We start from the raw sequence: 24,756 nt of genomic DNA on the forward strand, positions 1-24,756 counted from the left end.
TGTGTGTATTTAAAGTATCTTAAGGAAAACATTTCCTGGTCAGGTCTACATATGGTCAAATTTCAGAGTGAATGAAATGATCTTTTTGAAGTTCATAAGCGTGATGATTGGGTGTTCACGTGCATGCGTGGTATGTGTGCCACATTACCCGTCTCACATGAAAGAAAGAAAAAAAATTCAGAGTGAATGAATGTATTATCCTCTTAATGTTAATTATAACTATGACTGAATGACCAAATTTTGAATTTCATTGGTTATTCTTCTTAATCTTTACCCCTGCAAATGAGATAAACATCCTTGTCTCTGTCCCCTTAAGCTGACAAAAGTGTGAATTATATATTAATATAACAGCACTACTTTAATTTTTCTAATATATATATTTTTGTTTGTTTGTTTGTTTTTTGAGACAGAGTCTTGCTTCCTTGCCCAGGCTAGAGTGCAGTGGTGTCATCACAGCTCACTGCAATCTCCAACTCCTGGGCTCAAGCAATTCTCCTGCCTCGGCCTTCTGAGTAGCTGGGACTACAGTAATTTTTCTGTTAATAATATATTACATGTCTAATATGTGTGTCTACTTTCAAAATATCTGTAAGAGATAATAAACTTTTAGAAGACAGAGCACAGACTGATTTAACTCTTTTGGTGTGGTACCCAGTACAGTTCAGGTGTAATCAGGTACCTGCAAAAGGGAATTTTGGTTTGTGTTTTTTTAAATGGAAATGTCATCATGTCCTAGTATAGCTACTACATGTGGTTATGGTCTATGATATATTTAATTCCTGAGTGGATTGTTAGGTGATTTCAAGGAGCCATTTAGAGGAGCATCATGATGGTAATACTTCCTCTCCTCTTTTTTTTTTTTATAATAGACTTCCTTTTCTGTATAACAGATTTCCTCTTTTTTGAATATTAGATCTTTCTAAACTAGGCCCTATATAGCCACTCTGATTTAGCTTTTTAAATGACTGCCATTCTCTCTTCCTCAACAGAGTTTTAATTCAGTAGTATTTGACCTTCCAACATTTTTCATCTAATGAACAAATAAGCATAAACTCCAAAGATTTTTTTTTAAATGATACATAAAACTGTATCTATAGCTTGTACATATTATATACATAATAATTTTGTATAAATGGTTGCAGCATTATTCCTGGCTTTGAATCCTGCTTGACTGAGTTTTCTTCCACCAGGAAAAGCTCCCGGTAAAGAACATCAGAAGTATAAAAGGTGCAGACAATCCTAAAATGGCAATCATAATACAAAAACAAGAAATCATACTATTGAACTACAGAAAAGGAAAAGGCAACTAGAATCATACTGATCACTAGTGCTCTAAGCTCATTTCAATACTGCATATAATCATGATTTTCAAGGAACAAAACAAGAATGAGACTGCTGGGGGTGGACACAGAGAAGAGAATGGGCAGCCCACTCCTCAGATTATCGGAAGGCTCTGTCAGAGTAGCCATTTTGTCAGAAAGTTTTTTTCTTTCCACCACTCTAAGGTCTATAATTTATTCATTTGCTCTAGCTTCTGCCTTATTCTAGAGAGTTTAAAATGGTTTAGGTATTATTAGATGTTCAATAACAGATAAAAAGCACAACCAGTAGATGTGGGGAAAACATGAGACAAGAGTGTGACAAGAGTGAGACCCCGTCTCTACTAAAAATAGAAAGAAATTAGCTGGACAACTAAAATATATATATAGAAAAAATTAGCCAGGCATGGTGGCACATGCCTGTAGTCCCAGCCACTCAGGAGGCTGAGGCAGGAGGATCACTTAAGCCCAGGAGTTTGAGGTTGCTGTGAGCTAGGCTGACGCCACGGCACTCACTCTAGCCCAGGCAACAGAGTGAGACTCTGTCTCAAAAAAAAAAAAAAAAAAGAGTGTGACAAGAGACAGCATGATAAACTAAGAAGGAAAGGCACAATATGGGAGGGGCATGGAGAATCCCATAGCCATACGCTAACAGTCTGAATTATAGATTTTAATGTAGCCCCCATAAATAAAGCTTTCTCTTGTGTGTGTATGAAGCAAACCTGTTATCTTAATTCAAAATGTAAAGCTCTTTGAATTTTGGGTTTGATGACCATGCATTCTCCAAAGATAGTATACAGATTAAAACCTTGCCTGACCTCCCAGGTTTAGGACAAAAAGAGCACCTCTATCCTGGACACTATCAAGGCTTTGGGGTTACATGTCTGACTCCTTATTCTACGGCTAAAAAGAAAAGTTCCTGACACAATATTCATCATTTATAACAATAACGTAGGGGGTCACATTTTGCTGTTTGAAAATAGCACCAAATTGGTAATGGTCACCATTTCTATGGCAAAAGAAATGTGAGCACTTATTGCTTGGTGATACTGTCTAGATCAGTGGTACTCAGTTTGGGGTGCCCACATCTTTAAGGATTCTGCAAAGTACTTGAAGAATTCTTCATAGAGGTCGAGTTATTTTCCCCTTTCTAAAATGTCTAAGGAAAGCCATTCATTAACTCCTGGATAAAGGTATGTCTGTTAATAAAAATTTCAATTTTAATTTTGTACTCATTAATAACATGTGATAGTGGTTATCTTGTGGTCATCAGATGCTCAGATTGGCATCTACAAATGATCTAATAAAATGGAAAATCAAGTAATCATTTTACATACAAAGTGTGTGGTAAAGACGACTCTTTTTTAAAGGGAGTGGGGAATAGCAAAAGGAATCCTGAGTGGTAAAGAGGTTGGGAAGTTATCCTCACTGGCTGATTCCTTCACTTCTCCTTAGCCACCCTGCTGCTTCACCACGGCAGTGTAAGAGGAAGTAGCCACCCACTTCAACAATACCTCTAACAGGAGGCCAGAAAAGTTCAGCACCCACGCTCCCCACAAGAGGGTTGGGCTCCAGCAGATCTCAGCTCTCTGTTTACCCAAAAAGCAGCAGCCAAGAAAACAGAATAAATCACTATATTCAATTCTTTACTTTGACACAAGCAAAGATGACCTTAACATTGTTGCATCGGTTAACTTAAAAAAAAAAGTGAAGTAGAAAACAAAGAAATTCTCCCATATGGATATAAAAGATGTTTTTTATACCAAAAAATTCTTGAAGAGGACAATGACAATAAAGATGGCAATGCCTTGATAGTGACATGACAATTCTATTTTCTCTGAAATAGCAATCTTCAAAACATATGAGGTGCAGGTGCATAAAAATTCCCATTTAAATATACTGAATATCTGATTATTTGTGCTATGGAAAAAAGAATGTACAGTTAATAAAAACTGATCAAGTACAATGAAGTCCCCAGCTTCTAAATTAATTCTAAAACAAATAGAAAAATTAAACATGTTTTTTGAACGTTTTAAATATGTAAATATAAATTTAATGTAAATTTTCCTCTCCTTTACCTTCAGGGAAGTATAAACTAAATAGAAAGCTCTGCTCCCATATTTGGAGCTGAAGAATTAGAAGGAAAAAGGCTACATACACTTTTAAATGTTTTACTTGCTTCCCTCAGGAACTTCCTTCATTGAAGGCCCACCTACAAGGTTCCGCAGCTAAGAGCCAGCCTTAGCTACTTTCCCACTAAAATGAAGGTCATGATCTGCAACAAAGTTATTGAGTATAAACTAGAAGTAGAGGTGTACTAGGCACAGAGAGAATGGCAACCACAAAAGACTATGTGGTATCTGACTTCAGGGGCTTTATGAATCTAATCAGGGAATCGATAAAATTAGAAAATGCTAAGGAAAGGCTTAAAATGGGTAAATATATTCAACAGTTAACAGAGAGGTCCAAGTTACCTTGCCTACCCCTCTAACTATTTCTGAGAAAGATCAACTTTCAGCCAAAGTGCTGCAGACAATATAAAACAAAGTTTGCATAAAGTACCTTTAGAAACAATAAATTGCCTATTAACCACTGCAGGTGTGTCAGAAACAAAAACAGATTTTACAAAGTTGAAACCATAAATTGAATTAAACCCTAATCTAGCAATATTTTATTTAAATTCCCTGACAACTCTGATTTTTCAGCTTATTGGTTATGTTAAATTAAAATTGCTCTATCTATAAAAAGATAAAAAGTAAATTCCTATTTTTTGAAGTTCTGAATTGAATAATATAAAATTAAATAAAGAAATGCATTTTAAGTGTAAAGTATCCCTCCACTGTTGCCAGAAAACAACTAACAAAGGGGAGTTAAGTAATTTAGCAGCCACATTTTCTCACTCTCCTTCACTGGCAACATAGTCGTTTGCATGGCATAATAAGCTGTAAATTATAAACATTTTAACATAGCCTGCTGCAAAGAAAAGTCTGCCAGCTTCGTACTATATTGGATAGTGTTCAAGTGATTAACTATAGCTTTGGAAAAAAGGGGTGGAAACTTGTTTTGCATCTCAGTTTGTTGGTTCTCTTATGCATAGCCTTTAAAAATCCGTTACATCATTATTTGCGATGAATATGTAAATAATTATAGTACAGTAATAGAAGCTCCATATTACCGCAGGACACAAATTACGCACGGACAGCAGCAAATCTTATAGGTGCATAATCATCCAAGTATTTCCTTGAAATGGTGTCTTCAATGAGTATGAAAGTAATGGTTTTCAATACCAAAATTTGTAGCACTGAGCATTTCAGGATTAATGACAAATGAAAAACACTTTTCTCTTTCTCTGTAGGGGAAGCCCATTAGATAGCACATCTGCTTAGGGCATAAGTCTATTAAAAAAATGGTTCCTGTGTCAAAGAAAATATACAGGTATCTGTATTCCACAACAGATAAAGAATAAATCTGTGAAAGGAAATATGCAATAAAAGAGATATGGCCTGAAAAGATAAGTGTTTTTATTTTTAAATTGTATAGAGTCCCACCACGATTCACATTCAGCCCTATAGGAAAATTTTGTCTCAGTAAATCAACAATAATACATGGAGCACTTGAGTGCCCATCACAGTGCTGGGGCTTAGGAGGCCGAAGAAAAAGCCTACAATCTAGTTTCTATTCTCTATACAATTCGACACCAGAAAACTTAGAACATAAAGGTCTGTGCTCAGGACTGAGGATGTTAAGATGAGTAGGAAAGTAGATTTAGGGCGCCCCAATCCAGAGACTGTCTACAGTAATGGAAAAAGCACAGATTCTACGGTAAAATGGAGTTTGAATCTGCTATTTACTTACACTATAAACTTGAGCAAATTATTAAGTTTTGCTATGCCTGTTTTCCAAGAAAAGCAATTTGTTTCTTAACCAGTGTTATAAGGAATAAATGAATTAATATATATAAAGAACATGAAACAGTACCAGACTTAAAGAAAACTCTATGTTAACTATAGTAATGATTCTTTTACTTCTATATTTACAATACTCAGCTTTGCACATAGCAAGTGTCCAAATGTTTGTTGAATGAATGAATCAATCAGTCAATGAGCAAATGAACAAATCTATTACTAGAAGAGGGAAAAGTTATACAGATTACTATGAGACAGATGAGAAGTATCTTAAAGGTACAAAATGTAAGAGGGAGCTCAGTGGTGGGAGAGGTGATGGGTTGGAAGATGACTAAGGCCCTTCCTCTAGAAGGTACTGTTTAGTGAGAAAACATATACTAATACATAAATCACTCATTACAAAACAATGTGTTAAGTGTTTTAAGATGTCACAGAACATTCCCTCTAGGTTCTGGCCCTAGTAGAGCCATGGGTTTTCCCTGGAGTACCTGAATCCTGTATCTTCATGAGTAGATATGTTTAACCTATAAGCCACAAACCGAGGAGTTGAGAAGTGGGATCAGTGCTTTCATTATTTCTTCACAATCTTAGAGAAAACCACTGTCCCTCTGAAGCCAGCTCTATCCTCCACCATCACTCCTCTTCTCTGTCACTCTGCATTCACCAAAGTCTCTGGCATCTTGCTCGGTTCTGTTGTTCTCCTATTCTCCTGGGACTTCAATCATGTGAATCGCCCAGCCTGTAGTTTTACAATCTACTCAATCCAGCCACCTCCACTGTATTCTGTCAAACCTACTCTCAGGTACAACTGGAACTTAAACATTCAGAACTGTTTTACTTTTGAAATCTTCAATTCAGATATCCCTTTTTATCTACAATGTACTGACATCTCACCTTTCTTATTGCATTACTACCCCTATAATCTGACTCATCATGACATCCAGCCCCTTGATCACTATTTTCTCCCCAGTTTTGAGGCTCCCTCAACTTCACCTCCTTCCTGATTGAGCCTAAACAATTATTCCAGATCAACTGTACTTTTGTACATCTCCTTTTCTTGATGGACAAAGAAAAACCCTGATCATACTCTTACCCTTTTCACCTCTATTCTAGGGCTATAAGGAATTGCTTGTTGCTGTGTTAAGGAAATTTATATTTAATATTGTAGAGAATGGGATGCAACTGAAGAATTAAGGATATTTTACTCTACTTAAGAACTTGAGAAGAGGAGGGAATGGGGAAATCGTAATAACAGAAAATGGAGACTTGAGATGCCAGTAACTACAGAGAGGATGGATGCCAGGGTTAGAGATAACCAACCTGAGAATCTGCCCTCTTTGCCTCTATAACCAGCACCACCCAGCTACACAGTCTTCAGGAATAAGAAGGAAAGTCCAAGAGCACAGTGAGGAAGAAGTTCCTCAGGTACTACGCTACCTGTAGATGCCAGCTCTCACCTAGCATCTTCTGTGAGGAGTGTTAAAGACGACCTATCTTTAGTTAAATAAAGGGACCAGTGGTGAATATGAATATAGTTCCAGCAGTTAAGTGCTAGAAACAGAGTTCTAAAAATGAAACTACATCAATAGTGTCAAGAAGACTACTAGATGCATAAATTGTTTTTGTACCTTGTCATTGAGGTCAAAGACTATTTCTTATTCGTATTTGCACTTCCCTCAATGTTCAGTCCTGTGCTTTGCAGAGAGGAGGTGGTCAGGATGGGTTATATTCAACCACAGGTTACTTGAACCTAGTTGGATATGTGCCCTGTTAGTTAAGCTCCTGGTTTGAAACCCATCATTGTTCCCATTTTATAGATGAGTAATCTCACAGAGCAATTAAGTAACTCACTTAAGATCAAATAACTAATCAGTTTCAGATTTGAGACAAGAACCTAGATCTCTGGCCCTTTCTGTTTACCACTGGGGGTGCCTTGAGTTTGGGTTCAAAGGATCAGCATTAAGTCATGAAGCTACTACGCAGACTCTGTTATTAAACATTTTAAGTGACTGCAGGCTTCTGTCCAGCAGAACTAACATTTTACCGATGCAAGTCAAAAATTAAGCACTGTTTAAAATGTAGAATTAGCTAGGTGTGGTGGCTCCTAGTACTTTGGGAGGCTGAGGCAGGAGGATTCCTTGAGGCCAGGAATTTGAGATGAGCCTGGGCAATAGCTCGCTTAAAAAAAAAAAAAAAAAAAAAAAAACCCAAAAAACCAGGCCTGGTGGTGAGTGCCTGTAGTCCCACCTATTATACTCAGGAGGCTGAGGCAGGAGGATCACTGGAGCCCAGGAGTTTGAGTTACAGTGAGCTATAAATGATGCCACTGCACTGTAACTCAGGCAACAGAGTAAGACTCTGTCTCAACAAAAAAAAAAAAGAAAAAAAAATGAAAAAAACGTAGCATTAGACACTGGACATTGCCTTTGACTTTGGCTACTTACTAGTCAACATACAGTCCTCCTTTAAGGAAAAGATTTAAAACTTTTTTTTATCACTAACAAAACAATTTATGCAGCTTGCTTTTTGCTGTGATATAGTCAGGCAGGCTGATCTATATCATGTTATTTATATACGATAAACTAACTCTTAGCTGAGTAGATTAGTAGCTTAGCCCACCTACTTTTTGTGGTTAATTATACTTGTTTTTTAAGAGGCTGATCTTATTTTGTGTTTTTCCAAAAGCTCTGGTGAAGTAATGACTTCTGACATACAGTATGTTGAACATAAAGAGCTTTCCCTTTTCTTGCTCAACATATAATTGCTGCATTTATGCATGCTGTGTAAGTCGAAAATAACAATAAAAAGTTAATGAAGAAAATAAGTACTGGTTGTAATGAATTAGTAATATTGCTAGATTTGTATCTGGAGTTTATTTTTATTGTTGTAAGTGGAATATAATCAATAGGAATATGTAATCAAGCTGCACATGCTTTCACCTCTTGAGAGTTCTCTGAAAAGGAGCTGAGATATCTTTAGGGAATATTTTCAAAATTCAATTATTTTACATAATCATTTAAAATCACTGTCAATAAGCACTCCTTATTGTTAAGGTTCTTATAGTACAAAAAGATATATTTCTTAAATAGAATTTCATTGCTTTATAAGTATGAAATATAACCTTCTTTAAATTTTTAAATAATTTTAATTATACAAAATAATATGAATATATACGCCATTAAAAAATTGAAATATTACAAATAAAGTACCCTTTGACTGTTTGTTCACTTATACTGTTCCAAAACCTCCCATCGCCTCTTCCCCAGCCACTGTTATTATCAGGTGAGTGAGGTTTCTTCCAGAATCTTTTCTATGTATTCACACACTATCTTTAAAAAAAAAATTAGTTTTTTTTAAATGCTATAAATTTCAATATTACTTATTTCATGTTTATATAATTGATCTCTAAATAAATAATATGATCAACATGTTCCTACTTAAGCCTCAGTTCTTAAGATTTTTTTGATTTGATCAAGCTCCAAGGAAAATATATTAATAGTTTGCAAATTTTATTTGGCATTTTTAGGTGTTAGGTGAATTCCAATGTGTGGAATGAAGGTGAGGATTGATAGATAATCACAGCCTATTGTTAACTATAATTAGAAGTCATCAGATGCCAATTAGTATCATATTAAAATGACAAATTACGAACTATAATATATGCAGCTGAGACCAAGTCCAATTCCCTAAATTTAAAGGATTATAGGGAAAAAACCAAACTGGCCTCTTTCACAGATTTTTATATTCTTCACTTCTCTTCTTAAGATTATTTCACATAGGTCTCCAAATATTCTACCACTACTTCCTTCAACACCACACCAAGCCTGACCAATTTTCACTTACAGGAGAAAGTAATGTTAAGATCAATAATTTGATTTTAAGATGTTTTCTAGATTTAACTTATAGCTATGTTTACAATGCTTTTTGTGATAAATTCTTAAATCCCAACAGTTACCTTACTATGTACAGATGTTCCTTGACTTACAATGGAGTTATGGCCCAATAAATCCATCATAAGGTCAAAAAATTGTAAGTTGAACCGTCATAAGTCCCATGTGTATATCATTAATTTAACATTAATCAATTGAATAATACACTGAGTTGAGTAAAGAATTAACACAGTTGCCAAGCAACTGATGTTGTTCATTTTAACGTAGATGGGAAACTTAGAAAAGCTAATCTAAAGATATCATTTTGCTTCATTCCTGCTTTTTTTATTTTAAAAAATCTATATGCATTTTCTTAGGATATTTGATCTTGTCAAAGAAGCCAAAAGATAAAAGTTCAGGTCAGTCCAGGGACTATAAAGGCCTCATTCTGAGAGCATGATAGGGTTTCTAAGCTAACTCTACCTGTTCATGTCCTTTGTCCATGTTTGTATCATATTACCTTCTTTTTCCTAATTTATAAGATCTTAAACAGATTTGTAGGTTAAAACTTTGCCCTTGGTCATGTATACTGCAAATGTTTTTGTAATTTGGGCATTTGTCTTTTGACTTTATGGGATTTTTTTCCATTGAAGAATTATTTTTTATGCAAATATCTTAATCTTTTCATTTATAGTTTCAGAGTTTTGGAACTTTTTAGCAAGGTCTTCTTTGCTCCAGGATTAAATACTACTACTGCAGTAGTAGTAGTAGCTATAATTCGGCCATGATCACACAGTCATTGCCATCTATGTGATAGGAACATGATGAATGCTGGGGTAATACAGATAAAATACAATCACCTGAACCATGTTTACAAGTACATAAAGCACACAGTCCTCTCTTATCAGTATTATAAATAAGTACAGAAAATGGGTGGTCCATAATTTTATTCTTATTCATCAGCTCACTTGCCACCCAGAAGTCACACAGGAAATAAAAGTACTTGTTTTACAAATAGAATTGGCATGCTTATAATTTGTCATTATCCACTATGTATCCTGGCAAATAGACCACCTAAGGGCAGAAATGCCAACAATTACTTTACTTATCATTTAATTATTCATTTAATGATTTTTAATTCTTGCATATTCTACTTATATCTGAATTGATCTCTACAGCAAATAGAGAAGAGATAGAACAAGGTGGGCAAGAGGAAGGTGGCAAGACTTCTATAAATGACCACGTGTGTCCTAGGACTCTACAGATCTTTAAATCAACTTAGTAGTTTTGCCTCCAATTGGCAGGTTGCCTCGAGGTTCCATGTGGTGCAGTCAGGCCGTCTGCTGCAGTTCTGATGGTGGCGGGAAAACCACCACTGCAATGGTACCCCCGCAGCACCTTGGAGGAAATGGAGTTAAGGACAACACAAACCCAGAGGAGTTTATAACCTATCAGTAAAACTTCAAGCCTTATAGATACCAGAATGGAAACTGCAGATAACAGAGGCAAGTAAAGAAAACGTAATAAAGGAAGAAATAAGTTGAAATATGAAGGAAAAAACAAAATAAAGAAAATAAACTTTTGAGGAGACTTTAAAAATTTCACTGGATATTACATGACACTTTTTTGTTATGTTGTGTTATTTTCTGTTTTTTTTTTGGGGGGGGTGATATTTCACTAACACTTTTCCTTCTTTAAATGTCACATTATGTATGTTTTACATGATAGCTAGGTTTAAAATTAAGATTGCTTCATGAAGAGTGCTTTAGAGTCTGATTACATCTCACATCTTGAATGAGAGGTGGCAAAGGACATAAGGTAAAGTCACTGTAAGTCACAGTCCATGTTAAACTACTCTATAAGGCACATACTGTAAAATGTGTGATTAAAATGTTTGTTTCAGTCTAGAACACTTATGTTATATGGAAGGTCCAGTCATCCAGACAAAGATTTAAATGAATACTATGAACAAGGCACTGGTGTGATACAAAGGTATACAAAGCTAAGTGTCTGCCCTGAAGGAATGAAAAACCTAATAAAGGACATGGAGCAGCATGACAGGGGCCTGGAATAACACTAAGACAACATTTGTGAAGCACATTCTATGTTTAAGGCACTGTTCCAAGGGTTTTAGATATATTGTCTTTTTAATCTACCTATAAGGCAGAGAGGGTTTACCTAACTTATCTGGGGTCACACAGCTAGTAAGTGATGGAATAAAGATTTGAACTCAGGCAATTTATAACCAATATGGTATGTCTTCCCCTACTTGATCAATTAATGTGGGACCTCAGAAAGTCACTTTACCTTTCTGAGCCTCAGTTTTCTCATTGATGAAACTGTTACTTCTGCCTCACAGAATTCCCATTAGGGAGCCAAGTTAGGCATCTTTTTTTTTTTTTTTTTTGAGACAGAGTCTTACTCTGTTGCCCGGGCTAGAGTGCCATGGCATCAGCCTAGCTCACAGCAACCTCAAACTCCTGGGCTCAAGCAATCTTCCTGCCTCAGCCTCCCGAGTAGCTGGAACTACAAGCATGTGGCACCATGCTCGGCTAATTTTTTCTATATATATTTTTAGTTGTCCATATAATTTCTTTCTATTTTTTAGTAGAGACAGGGTCTCGCTGTTGCTCAGGCTGGTCTCGAACTCCTGAGCTCAAACAATCCGCCTGCCTCAGCCTCCCAGAGTGCTAGGATTACAGGCGTGAGCCACCACACCCGGCCCGTTAGGCATCTTGAAATAGAACATTTACCAAGCTTTTGCAGCAATCCACAAGATGTACTACTGACAGGGGCCAAAGGGTTCTGTAGTCAAGTAATTAGGAAATACTTCCTCTTAGAGATTCATGACGGACATCATATGTACATAACTCCTGAGAATTCTGAATGAAGAAATATTTTTTACTGTTTAAACTGGAATGCCCACACTTATTTGACCACAGGACCTTTTATCCCACTGAACACCTAGTTACACCTTTCCCCCTGGAACAGAAATTGGGAAATGTTGACCGGAAAAAGGAATGAAATTATAGGACCTAATGGGTCTGAGTCTGGCTCAGCCAATTTTTAGCCATGGGCAAAAATTTCATAGCCTCTCCAAGTCTCGCTTTCCTGATCAGCTCTTGTGTAGACTACTTCAGTAACTCCTTGGCTGACTCTCTATCTCTTGGACTTGACCTCTCAGGGTCATCTTATAAGCATCACTCAGTCCTGCTGTATAGCACAGATATATTAATGTGATCCCCTTTCTTAAATACCTTTGTGATGATAGCTAAGAATAAGAGGAAACACTTACAGGATGCTTACTGTGCCATGCATTATGCTAGTCACTCATTTAATTCTTGAAACCATTCTCTGAAGTACATACTGAGGCACAGCTAGTAGATGGTGCAGTCTGTTTCCAGATTCCAAGTCCACTCTGTTGCCTCTTGGATGGCACCCCACTGCTTCTCCAGGATACAGCCCTAATTCCCTAGACCCTTCACAATGTGACTGCAACCTTTCTTTTCTACCTCATCTCCTCATCTCTATTCCCTACACCTCCATATGCATTTTCTAGGGCAGTGAGGCAAGAATCTGCTCCAGGCCTTTGTCCTCAGCTTCTAGATGGCTGTCTTCAGTTCACAGGGCACACTCCTTATATATGGGTCTGTTCCCAAATTTCCCCTTTTTATAAGGATACCAGTGGATTAGGATTTGGATTTGGATTTGGATTAGGGTCCATTCTGATTATCTCATTTTAACTTTTTTTTTTTTACCTCATTTTAACTTGATTACCTCTGTAAAAGACCCTATCTCAGTAAAGACCCTATTGCAATTATTTTGTGTATATGCCCTACCATGGCTATTATATTTCCATGTTCAAGTGTACCCAGCTAAGACTGAGCTGCAATTTGAAATTCCCAGGAGGAGTCTGATTGGCCCAGCCAGTTGGTTTTCTACTGCTCTAATAAGCTAGGGCCCTGGGAGGGCAGGATAGTCATTCTTCTAAGGGGGTTACATCTCTGATCCCTTTTTCCACAGGAAGATCCTGTGTCTCTATGTAAATTAGCAAATGTGATAACATAAGGTGGGGAGGGGATGTTCTAGGGCAGAGAGATAGCTAACTTTAACCCATCCAAAACTTCAGAACTCCAGGCCCTGGTTCCAGCCAGACCATCCTGTTGAACTTTTTCCTGCTTCCACATTCCATATCCTAGTTATGCCTTTACACGGGCCACATAGCTGCCTGACTTATCTTTTAACATGTAAACCAGATCATATTCTTCCCCCACTAAACAAACAAACCAGAAAACTCATCAACTCCTTCCTTTGCAATTAGAATAAAACCTAAAATCCTTACCAAGGCCTATCAGGTTGTACCTGATCTAGCCTCTGGCTACTTCTCTTTGTCTTTCACAAATCTTTCCCTCATTCACTCTGCAATAGCCACACTGGCCTTCTTTCTAGTCCTTGAATATGCCAAGCTCATTCCTACCTCAGGGCATTTGCACTTGCTGCTCCCTCTGCTCTGTTCCATATTCTTATAAGGCTACCTCCACATCCTTCCAGACTCAGGTGATCCATCTCCTCAGAGGGTCTTCCCTGACCATCTCATCTGAAGTAGTGACACTCACCTCAGCACACACATACACCAGTCAATTTCTACCCTTTCAGTTTTTTCTTCATAGGACTTAAAATTTACTGAAATTTTCTTAATTGTTACTTGCATATTTTTTTCTCTATTAGAAGGTAAGCTCTCCCTATTAGAACATAAGGGACCCAGTCTGTTTCTCTATTTGATATTTTTCCCCCACAGTAGAACTGAGTCTGGCACTTAGTAGAACAAAAAACACCTGAATGAATGCCTGAATAATTTGTAAACCCTAAAATTTAAATGGCTTAACAAACAGATTGTTCCTCTCAATACATCAAGTCTATATGGATGTGCCTGATGGGCTAGTAGCTCTCCTCCAAGAGTGCTTCAAGGATACAGGCATCTTCCATCTTGAATGGGTCACTTTCAAATCATCAGCTTAAGGAGTATTACACATGCAAGATTTTTATGGTCAGGAAATAGTCAATATCACTCCTGCTCATACTCCATTGGCTAAATTTCAGCCACATGGTCAGCCAGCTGCAAGGGAAGCTGGGAAACGTAGTCCAGCTGGGTACTCAAGAAAAAAAGAAAATGTGTTTGGCATGCTTGCTTGATTCTCTTCCACAATAGTGAAGGTGTTGAGAAATTTCAGGGAAGGAAGGTAGAGTGAAAATATGTTCATTTTTGTGATCTGTTTTTAACTGCTAGTTAGATGAGAAAAAAAATAATGAATCAGTTCTTGATAAAGGAACTGAGGAAGCAGAACCATTAGTCAAAAAATTCACCGGAATTTCCTTAAACTTAATAATCATGTTACACTAGAAAAGCCTAAACTTTCTCAATTGTGGCTAGGGATATTTGCAAATTTAGCAATACTTTTTTGACTGGCTTTGCAACCAATTTTTTAAAAGTCATGGCTGGCAAAATGAACCTAAAGCCCATGTTCTCATTGGCAAAAGGCTTTAGTGCATGTTTATAAATGTGGCTCTGTTGTTTGTTTTTCAAAATGTAGTTATTAAATTTTAGCCTAAATTCTCTCTTTATTGACCATTAAGTGGTAAGTTCACTAGAGACATCCATAAGCACCAGTTATATCCTTAGGCCAAACAAAAGAGATAACCTAATTCATGTTTGGTCTCTCAAGTAATTTACTCAGGTCCCATTATCTGACATCAAAGTCAAGTTTATGGGAGAAAAACACCAACAGTGCGAATCCCAGTAGTTTGGAGGTGAACTAAAAAGCATCCAAATCAGCACTTCACCTTAAATGTTAAAAAATTCACTGTGACATTATAGATACAAGCCTCCAGCAAAAGTTTAACTTGAACAATTAAGGAAACAGGAGCTAAAAAAATGGTTTCAGGGGTAGAGAAACAAATTAATGCTTTCTCACAGTAACATACCACATTACTTTTTCACATTAACAAGTGTATAAAACACTCAAACACCCCAATGAGTTACTAGATCAAGTTTGATTGCAGAAAACAGCCAGGAACTACATGCCAGGATTATTCCCTAATGGTGGATTCTATACACTTGAGTATGAAATTTATTTATATTATTTGGGAAGTTTTTATGTTCATAATGTACATCTACTCTTTTGCAAAGTACTTTTACTCAGATTGCTTAGATTACAAAGACCATCTACCAAATATGTTATGTGAAGGATCAGAAGCAATGCAATTCTTTCTTAGAGGCTAGATAAGAAATTACAGATACAAGGTTTCATATTATCAGTATATACATGGTACACCACATACGGATCATAGCCCCTGCCTAGTAAAATGGGTACACACTTTAAAATAAAAATAGGATTGCAATCCCAAATTTATCACTTTCTACCTAGAAGATTTCAGAAAGTTCTTAACCTCAGTATTGGTTACCTCTTCTATAAAATGGGGATAATTCACTTATCCAACAAATACTGAAAATCTATTATGGATCAAGTAGTACCTTCCAAGAGTTATTTTAGGATTAGAGATAACATAACATAGCTGGTGTTCATTAGACAAATGTGTGATTACCCAAAGGTATAATCACATGACTAACCAATACGACAGGGTCCAAGTCAGCAGAATTCCTAACAGGAAATAGAGATACATAGGATATAAGGTGATATGAGGTCCATTTGCTTTTTAGGGATTAACAGGTTATTAGTATTCATTCTAAATCTTTATATATTTTCTTTAGTTATCTCAACTAAACTTAGCCAAGGATTTTCTACAAAATTTATAAGGTAAACTTTGGAGCTCTAAATTAAAACAGGTTTGGGGGAAGGATGTACATGTATTAAAGATTTGCCAAGTAAATTAAAAGTTTTTCAAGACATACTTATAAGAAGACCTTTTTTTGCATATTAAATTAATGGCTACTCTAATCTACAACTGAAATATATTTTTTGAAACAAACTAGAAGGGTGGAATGAAATCAGGAAAAAAAAAAACCACATGAGATTTGGAGAGAAGAGGAGAACTACAGCTAGAGCTTCAACTTTCCCCATGTGCCAGCTGTATCACCTGGAACAGTCTCAGATTTTGGAATCAGTTTTCTTAAGAGTAAAATAAGTATAACAACTCTTACCTATTGCATTATTATAAAGCTCAAATGGGGTGGATGACTGTCATAAAAATGATTAGTAACCTAAAAGCACTAAACAAACAAAAATTATTTCACAGTGAGTAGGTACTGAAAATGATCCCTGGATGTCCCTTATAGGGAAGATTCCTGTATGGATAAATGGTAAAAGGTCTACAAAAAAATTACATTGGCTGGAGGAGTGGGCATTTGTAGCCACAACAGTTCACTTTGCTTGTTAGTGAGGAATGATCATTGGACTTCACAGCTGGCAAGCAACAGTCATCTCTAAATATTATGGAAGAAAAAAATGATGGGTAAGATTGCTTAGAATTGAAAAAATCAAAGATGTAGATTGATTTTTAAAGTAAATCAACAAGGTCAATTAGCTTCAAGTCAAAGTTTCTAGAAATGATTCTTTTTGTGAAAACAATTTCCTTGTCACCTATGTTTTTTGGGTTGTTTTAATTTCACATGCCAAAGTCCACCTGCAGGTTATTACTTCTATATAGACTTTTAACACAGTGCCAAGCATACTGCTAGGATTAAATAAAATTATTGCTGATACACTGTTACTAAAAATATATGCAGTGATTTTTCTATACAAAACTGAAAATTTTAAGTTCATTTTATATGTAGCAAAAAATGAGTAATACATACTTATAAATTTATTTTTTAATCTAAATATGTAAGATGTAAAATTTTCTTATTCCAGTAACCAGTAAGAAAGTCAATTCCGTCTCCTAAAATGGTAGTAGTATCAATCTTTATACAACTAGGTATCATTTTGAATAGGTTTAAAAATCATAAATCCTGAACTAAGTGACATAAAGGTCTCTAAAGAGCCACAATGATATCATAATAGCAGGAGGGGGAAGTGATGAATAGAAAATTTTAAATGTCCAAGGCAGAAATGAAGGTATTTGATACAAATGTGTGGAGAAATTTACTACAGTTATGCACAGAGCTGGCCAGACTATCTGACTTATTAGGAATAGAAATCCATTTTTAACCTTATATATTTCTTTTTTTTTTTTTTGAGACAGAGTCTCACTTTGTTGCCCAGGCTAGAGTGAGTGCCGTGGTGTCAGCCTAGCTCACAGCAACCTCAAACTCCTGGGCTTAAGCAATCCTACTGCCTCAGCCTCCCGAGTAGCTGGGACTACAGGCATGCGCCACTATGCCTGGCTAATTTTTTCTATATATATTTTAGTTGGCCAGATAATTTCTTTCTATTTTTAGTAGAGACGGGGGTCTCGCTGTTGCTCAGGCTGGTCTCGAACTCCTGACCTTGAGCGATCCACCCGCCTCGGCCTCCCAGAGTGCTAGGATTACAGGTGTGAGCCACCATGCCCGGCCGTATAATATGTTTTAATCTATCTTTGAATCAGAGGATGACAAAGAGCTAAACTGATTTCCACTGACCACCGTCTAATAAAAGAAAACACAATTCAGAGAGCAATGTCTAATTTCTAAAAGACTAATTTCTTCTTACCATGAGTAGATCCCACTGACCATATCATAGTTCTGACACGAAGCGTTCACGCTGCTGGGCCCAGCTGCTTTAGAAATGAGCAGCACCACCAAGCCCCTCAACTGGAGGTTATGCCGGCTGTCGTGTACAAGTTCTCTGCCAACAAGTAAAGAAGGAAGAAGGTTAATATACCCTCACAGGATCTGTCAGATCAAGTTAGAAAATTACTAAAAATATGCCCACTCCCATATGGGTGGGGAACCTGCGCCCTTGGGGCCACATGTGGCCCTCTGGATCCTCGAGTACGGCCTTTTGACCGAATCCATAAGAGAACAAATCCTTTAGGGCACAACAAATCCTAAAGGCTGTGTTAACTTTATTAACTTTAATTGATTCTTTGTTCAGAACTCACCAGGTCAGTCTTAATAATTCAATGAAGTATTATAATCCTAAAGGATTATAGGATTTGGATTTGGTTGAGGGGCCACACTTGGGGATTTGGAGGGCCACATATGGACTTGAGGCTGCAGGATCCCCACCCCAGAAAAGGTGACAACCTAAAATTGTGAGACTTGATGATGTGGCCCCCTCCTCTTTCTGGGTTTTCCCGCTGTCTACATCCCACCTCATGATCTGAATCATTTGCTCTGATGACAAGAAGAACCCATAGTTTTAAACTGCGTTGTGGTAGTGGATAGCAACTGAAATATAAATAGTTTGGCTTAGATGAAGGGTTACTTTTGGAGATGATGGTGGTAAGGGGGAGTGGTAAAAAAATGATTTGTCTTCACAGGTAGAGACGTATCTCACAGACTGAAAGCAGTAAGGGTTGGGGAACCTGTGGCCTTCTGATTTCAAGATTGTTCTTTTTCAAGAACCAAAGGAGGAGAGAAAAACTTCATCTTTCTCTGCTGCACCCCTTTTAATAAAAGGATTTGCTCTATAAAATTTGTATTCAGTCAAAAGGTCGCACTTAAGGACCTAGAGGGCCATATGTGGCCTTAGGTTTTCCACCTATAGTAGGTCTTTACTTAGAATGCTGTATATATATATATATTTTTTTTGCTATGAGGATTGAACTTTTATAACTTCTGCTATACCTGAGGCTAGGAATACTTTCTGGGACTACATTTTCTTTTTAAAGCATTGTAAATGGTTGTCACATAAGAACTAAATGGCATCATTAAACAAAAAGAAGAAGAAAAAGAAAACTATGGGCAATATATTATAATAAATTAATATGCAGAACAATGATAATGAGCACTAATCAAATAGATTATATTAAGCATATACAGCACAAATAATATACAAATACAGTTCTTGAATATGGTAAAGACATTAAAAATTAGTATTACAATACTTCATTGAATTAAGACTTTCTTAGTGAGTTCTGAACAAAGAATCAATTAAAGCTAATAAAGTTAACACAGCCAAAAATAATTAGTCTATTAAGAAAAATCTTTGCCCCTCAAGCCTCCAAACAGAAATTTTTAAAAGGGCCCTTTCTTACCCTTCACTGGTTTCAAAATAAGACAAATCTTTAGGTTCTCTGCAAAGTAACAGCTATAGCTCTTTCTCTGTTCATATTTTCTCCTTAACCAAGTAAGTGATCATCAGCAAGTTAGAAGAGTTAGTGATTTTTTTTGAAAGTTCTAATTTCCTAGGGAAAGGAAGTTAAAGTAATAAAGTTACTTCACAACAGAAGCAAATAATCATCAGAAATGCCCCAAAACTACTACCATGTAACAATCTGCTTAAATCCGATGGAGCTGAATTGCAGGGAGGCTGGGAAGCACCCTATTTGGGAAAAAGAAACTGTAAAATAAAAACTTGTTCTAAATTTTTTACTTTGAATTGCAACTTTTAACTTAGGCTACTAGATCTTATTTATGTATTAGTTGCACTGAATCTTTATTCTTCCTTTCTTCTATAATAAAAGAGAAGATCTGAATTGGCTTTAATTCTAGAAAGGGAAAAGAAGAAGGTGATGTGTGTCTGTGTTTTTGGGGCTGGGCCTGGTAAGGGATGAAGGATATGAGGACACAGGGTAAGTGCTCTAAGAGGGGAACCTTTAGACAAGTCAGACCGAGCCACACTGATGAAACAGCTCTGACAACAGTTTTGACATCTTCCTCAAACTTCTCAGAGATGGGGCCTTTCACAGGATACACACACACATGCTACTATTACTAACAACAGCAGCAGCAAACACTTATATTGTGCTTTACATATTGCTTTCTGTATGTCAGCAGTTCTTTTACTATATATTAACTAAATTATTTACAACTCTAAGAGGAAGGTACCACAATTAGCCTGATTTTACAGATGAGGAGAATGAGGCACATAGAAAGATCAGGCAACTTATCCAAGGTACCATACCTGGTAGGTGATAAGGCCTTGCCAGAGCCAGGATTTGAGCCCAGGCCAACAGGCTCTAGAGTCTACATACACTCTTAACCGTTATGCTACATAGTGCTTCATATCATATGCAAAACTGCTTCATATCATATGCAAAACTATATGGTATGTCAAATTAGAACGATTGGCTTTAGAACCAGACAAGCCTAGGTCTCAAAAATACTTCTGTCACTCACTAGCAGCATGACTAAGAGGCTATCACCTTTCTATAAAATGAGAGTAACAATGTCTACTTTCTATAGTCATTGTATGGAAGAGACAACATGGGTAAAGTATATAATACTGTGGAATAGGTGATCAAGTGATCCGTAAATTACATTCTCAGTCCTTGTTACTATTTTGCAATCTATTTTTTTCTCAACTCCTATATTTTCTTTCTCCTACTCCCTTTCTCCTTCTAGCTCTCAAAAAGTCTTCCCTACTCTACTAGCATATATAATCTCCTATAAATGTTGCTTTTCTACCTCCCCAAATAACAATAGTTAAGGAATTCTTCCCACTCTCCAATCACTGTTATCATTGAAACACTTGCCCCTTTCAGAATGCACTACTGAAAAGGTCAGGAAAAGAAACTGTAATGAACTAGTTGACAAAAATTAAGAGAGTATTCAGAAAAGCACACCTTCTGACCAGTAATTTTCACATAAGATAGTAGTTAACCTAGAGGACAGACTAAGAGCTTGAGTAAATTAAATAACTGTTTCTAAAACACTTATTTTTTTAAATTCACTTCACTAACATCTTTTTTAAAAAGTACTGAGATAGACTAAAAAATTAGCTCACAACCAAAAGAGAATAATAAATTTTATTCCTTAGGTAGGGGGAGAAAATCCCTAAGATTCTAAGCTTACAGAGATAATAAAGGTAAGTATTACTGCAGAGACTGACACTAATGGAGAGAAGCTATGGCAGGCCAATTTTGGCTTAACATGAAGGAATGAAAAAATGGAGCAGCCTCTGATAATGCAGAGCCCTTTACTACTAGAGATGTTTAGGAAGCTGTACAGCTTTGGACACAACACATTAGACAGAAGCCTGGAATATTTGACATCTGCAGGTTTTTTTCTTACTCTGTGATTCTGTATGATCTCACTTTACTATATTTTATTATCTACAACTCCACAATATGTATAAAAACTGGAAGAGAACTTTATTATCATCCAAGTGTCCTAAATGAAAGCAATATTTAGTATCTTAAAATCTTTATCACTAAAGTTCTACAGAATTGTTTTCCTTTCAGCTAATATAAACAAAAACTTCATCATTCATTCATTCAACCAATATAGACTAAACATCTTCCATACATCAGGCACTGTTGTAGGGATGGAACTTGCAGAACTTACGGTCTAATGAAAGAGACTAGTAATAACAAAACAATCACAAGTAAATGTAAAGCCACAATGGTAATAAATGCTACAAAGGAAAAAGAGTGACAGTGCCAGGACAGCACAGAATAGGGGAACTAACTTCGGCAGGAAATCAGAGGCTTCCTTGAGAAAGTGAAGACTGAGTTGATAGCCAAAGGAAGGACAGATGTAAAAGAGGGGTATGGGAAGAGAACAGGTAAGGGGAGTGTGCTCGAGGCCTAAGAACGAGCACATGCAAGGCTGAGAGCACTGTAGGAAGCCATGAAATGAGACTAGGGGCAGACAGAGACCAGACCACCCAGGATGAACTGGCCATAAGAGGTTTGCTCTTTATCCAATAGCAATGTGAAGGCACTGCAGGATTTTATTAAACAGCCAGTGACATAATCAGATATTTTAAAAAACAAAACAAAAAAGTCTTCTATCATGAGTGTGGGAAAACAACTTGGAAGGAGGGAGAGGAGGAAACCAGGTAGCTATGAAGAGTCCAGTTAGAAGGCCTTTGCAGTAGTTCACGAAAAATATGGGGGTAGCTTGGTGGACAAACTATAGATACACCATACCTAAAATATATTTTGATTCAGTTTATATAAATGTTACATACTATGTAGTCCTGGAAAATTAGCCAATATAGAAATATCACTAATTTCAAATAATTAATATTATTCTGAAAAGTCTATAAGTCACATTTGGGGGGGAATCTTGGTCTCCTTTAAAATTTTGCTCTAGATCTACAAGAGATGAATAGTACACGCTAATAACACTAATATTCTAATAGCTTGACAATTTCATGGAAATAAAGATTGAGTTGGGCAATCCTTATTGGGCAAGCCATCTCTGTACTCTTCTTACACTATGCTTTAGATGGCTGACTACTGTTCTCACTGCATCATCATCTTTCCACAACTATTAACTAATTTCTCCTCCTTAACCCAATCCTATAAGTATCCCAAATCCTTAAATCACCACTATGGCACTTTTCCATATATTTTCTCAAATTGAAATTCAACACACGTGTGCCAAGTATGAAGAATAGACAAAGAAATAAGAGCTGTAAGAAAAGAGCCATAATAGTAGGTTCAAAATATGGCTAAATTGAATAATATAAGGAACAGATAACAAAGACAGCAGAATAACAAATAGCTATCAGTACACAGAGGAAGGAAGAAAATTGCTTCTTGCTAGAAGTGCCCCTTACAATAGAGATAGCATTCAGATTGAGCCTGAAAGTTGGTCAAATTTCCTTGAATAGAGAATTGAAGCAAGAGAGGGGATGGGAATAGGATTATTGGAATGGAAGGAAGGGTATTTTAGAGAAAGAAACAGGATAAGCAGTGATAAGAAGGTAGAAGAAATGGGGAGCAGGTTCAGGAGCTGGGGCTATCCATTTGGGCAATGTGTGAAAGTGAACAAAGCCAGAAAAACAGACAGCCTAGGGAGTGAAGGGCCATGAAAGTCGGGTTTAGATTTTGTAGGCAGTCTGGAGGCATGGATGGTTTGTTAGCAAGTCAGTAATGTGATTAGAGCTAAAGACTAAAACTGTTACTCTGGGCCTAATACTGTTAATCTGGCAGTAGCTGTGTTGGGTACAGTGGAAGAAGAAGGAAGATTAGTTAGGAGGAGCCTCTTCCAGTAGTCCAGTGCGGAGATAATGAGGGCCTAAATTAGGGTAGTGACAATAGTGATAGAGAAGAAAAGCTGAGGGATAGCAGCAGTATGGAGGTGGAATAGGCTAGTCTGGCCAACTAATTGGATGAGGGAGACATCAGGGAGGGATCAGGAAGCAAAGGAAAGGTAAGGGATGAATTTAAGATTTCAACCTGTTTGCTGGAGGTAATGATGCTACCATTAGTGGGGATTGGAAAGAAGAAGGAGAGCTAATGGGGAATTAATGAGTTCAGTTTTGGACATGTTAACTTTGAATGCAAGAAGAACTTCCAGATGGAGACAACCAGCAGGCAGCTGGAAATGCTATAGATACAGAGTTGGGAAGCATCTTCATAGGAATAATGGCTGCAGCAGTAGCAATTGATGGATTAGCTTTTGAGGGGAAAGAGAAGAGAAAAGAAGGAAGGGAGCAGAGAAGAAAGGAAGGGAAGGGAAAGGAAGGGAAAAGGAATCTTGGAGAATTCTTATGCTTAGGAGACTAAAAAGGATGAGTAACCAACATGAAGGAATGTATCATATCTACAAACCAAAGGGCTCTTCGCAGACACTGATGAAGAAGTGTATGTGCACAATGGAGGCAAAGAACCACAATGGTGTGATGCACAGAAACTAGGGCCAGTAGTTGCCTCTTCCATGGGATTTTATGGCATTTATCATAAACCTTTAGTTTGGCACTTTACACACTGAATAATAAAAATGATAACAGCAATAACATAGACAGCAACAACTACAACATGCTCTAATGCTAGGCATCTGCTGTTCTACATGCATATGCTCTAACTCTCACAAAAACTATGTAAGGTGACTATTAATATCTCTTTACAAATGAGGGAAATTAGCAAGAAGGCTCAGAAAAGTTAAACAATTACCAGTCACACTAGTCAACTAATAACAGAAGTGCTAACATTTAAACATAATTTAGACTCTCAAGGTCAGGCTTGCTTATGCTTTGTGGCCATGCTATTTAATTATCTGTTCATAGGACTCCTTCACAAGGCTGTGAGACCCTTGAAGGTACTCAGGCTTAGTCATCTTTGGATGTCCTGTACCCAGCAGAGTAAGTGACATAGAATAGGTCTCAAAAAAAAAAAAAAAAAAAGAAAGATGAGAGAACGACTAGCTCACGGAGTAGGGCAGCAGACTCTCCAGCTTACCCATCTCCCCAAACAGACTTATTACTATTTCTAGCCCTTCTCATCTCTCCTTCTGCTATCCATTTGCCACATTCATTTAGCTCTCAAGTATTAAGTCCTTCTTCCTAAATCATAATTTCTTTAAAAGGGACAGCCACACACAAGAAAAGCCACAACACATTCTAGAAAACATGCTGAGATTGCTATTTTGATGCTATGTTGAAAAAAATTACTATATATAAAAAGTGTGCCTTATCGAAGGACCTATTCCTTAAGTTTTATAGAGAATTTAATAAGTTAAAGTGTTTATGAGCTTTGTTTCCTCAGTTAGGAGAACTGACTAAATTCACTGTGGCACTAGTGCTCGTGAGAGGAAGCTGCCCTCACTTCGAACAGAAAATAGGGGTACTTCCAGGTGGAGAGTTGAGGTAGATTGGCAGAACTGGGGCA

General features: G+C 36.9%; 1 protein-coding gene and 1 pseudogene across 1 annotated transcript in view; one reads left to right on the top strand and one right to left on the bottom strand.

The window, feature by feature from the left end:
* PDSS2 (decaprenyl diphosphate synthase subunit 2) overlaps positions 1–24,756 on the bottom strand; it is a 221,700-nt gene that overhangs the window by 123,061 nt on the left and 73,883 nt on the right. Inside the window, exon 2 of the mRNA XM_045544118.1 lies at positions 17,742–17,876. Within this exon, the coding sequence (XP_045400074.1) occupies positions 17,742–17,876 (135 nt within the window). The remainder of the gene's footprint in view (positions 1–17,741; positions 17,877–24,756) is intronic.
* On the top strand, positions 80–158 carry LOC123633807 (annotated as a pseudogene).

This window comes from Lemur catta, chromosome 2, assembly GCF_020740605.2.
Source record: "Lemur catta isolate mLemCat1 chromosome 2, mLemCat1.pri, whole genome shotgun sequence".
In the NCBI taxonomy this organism is placed as follows: domain Eukaryota; kingdom Metazoa; phylum Chordata; class Mammalia; order Primates; family Lemuridae; genus Lemur; species Lemur catta.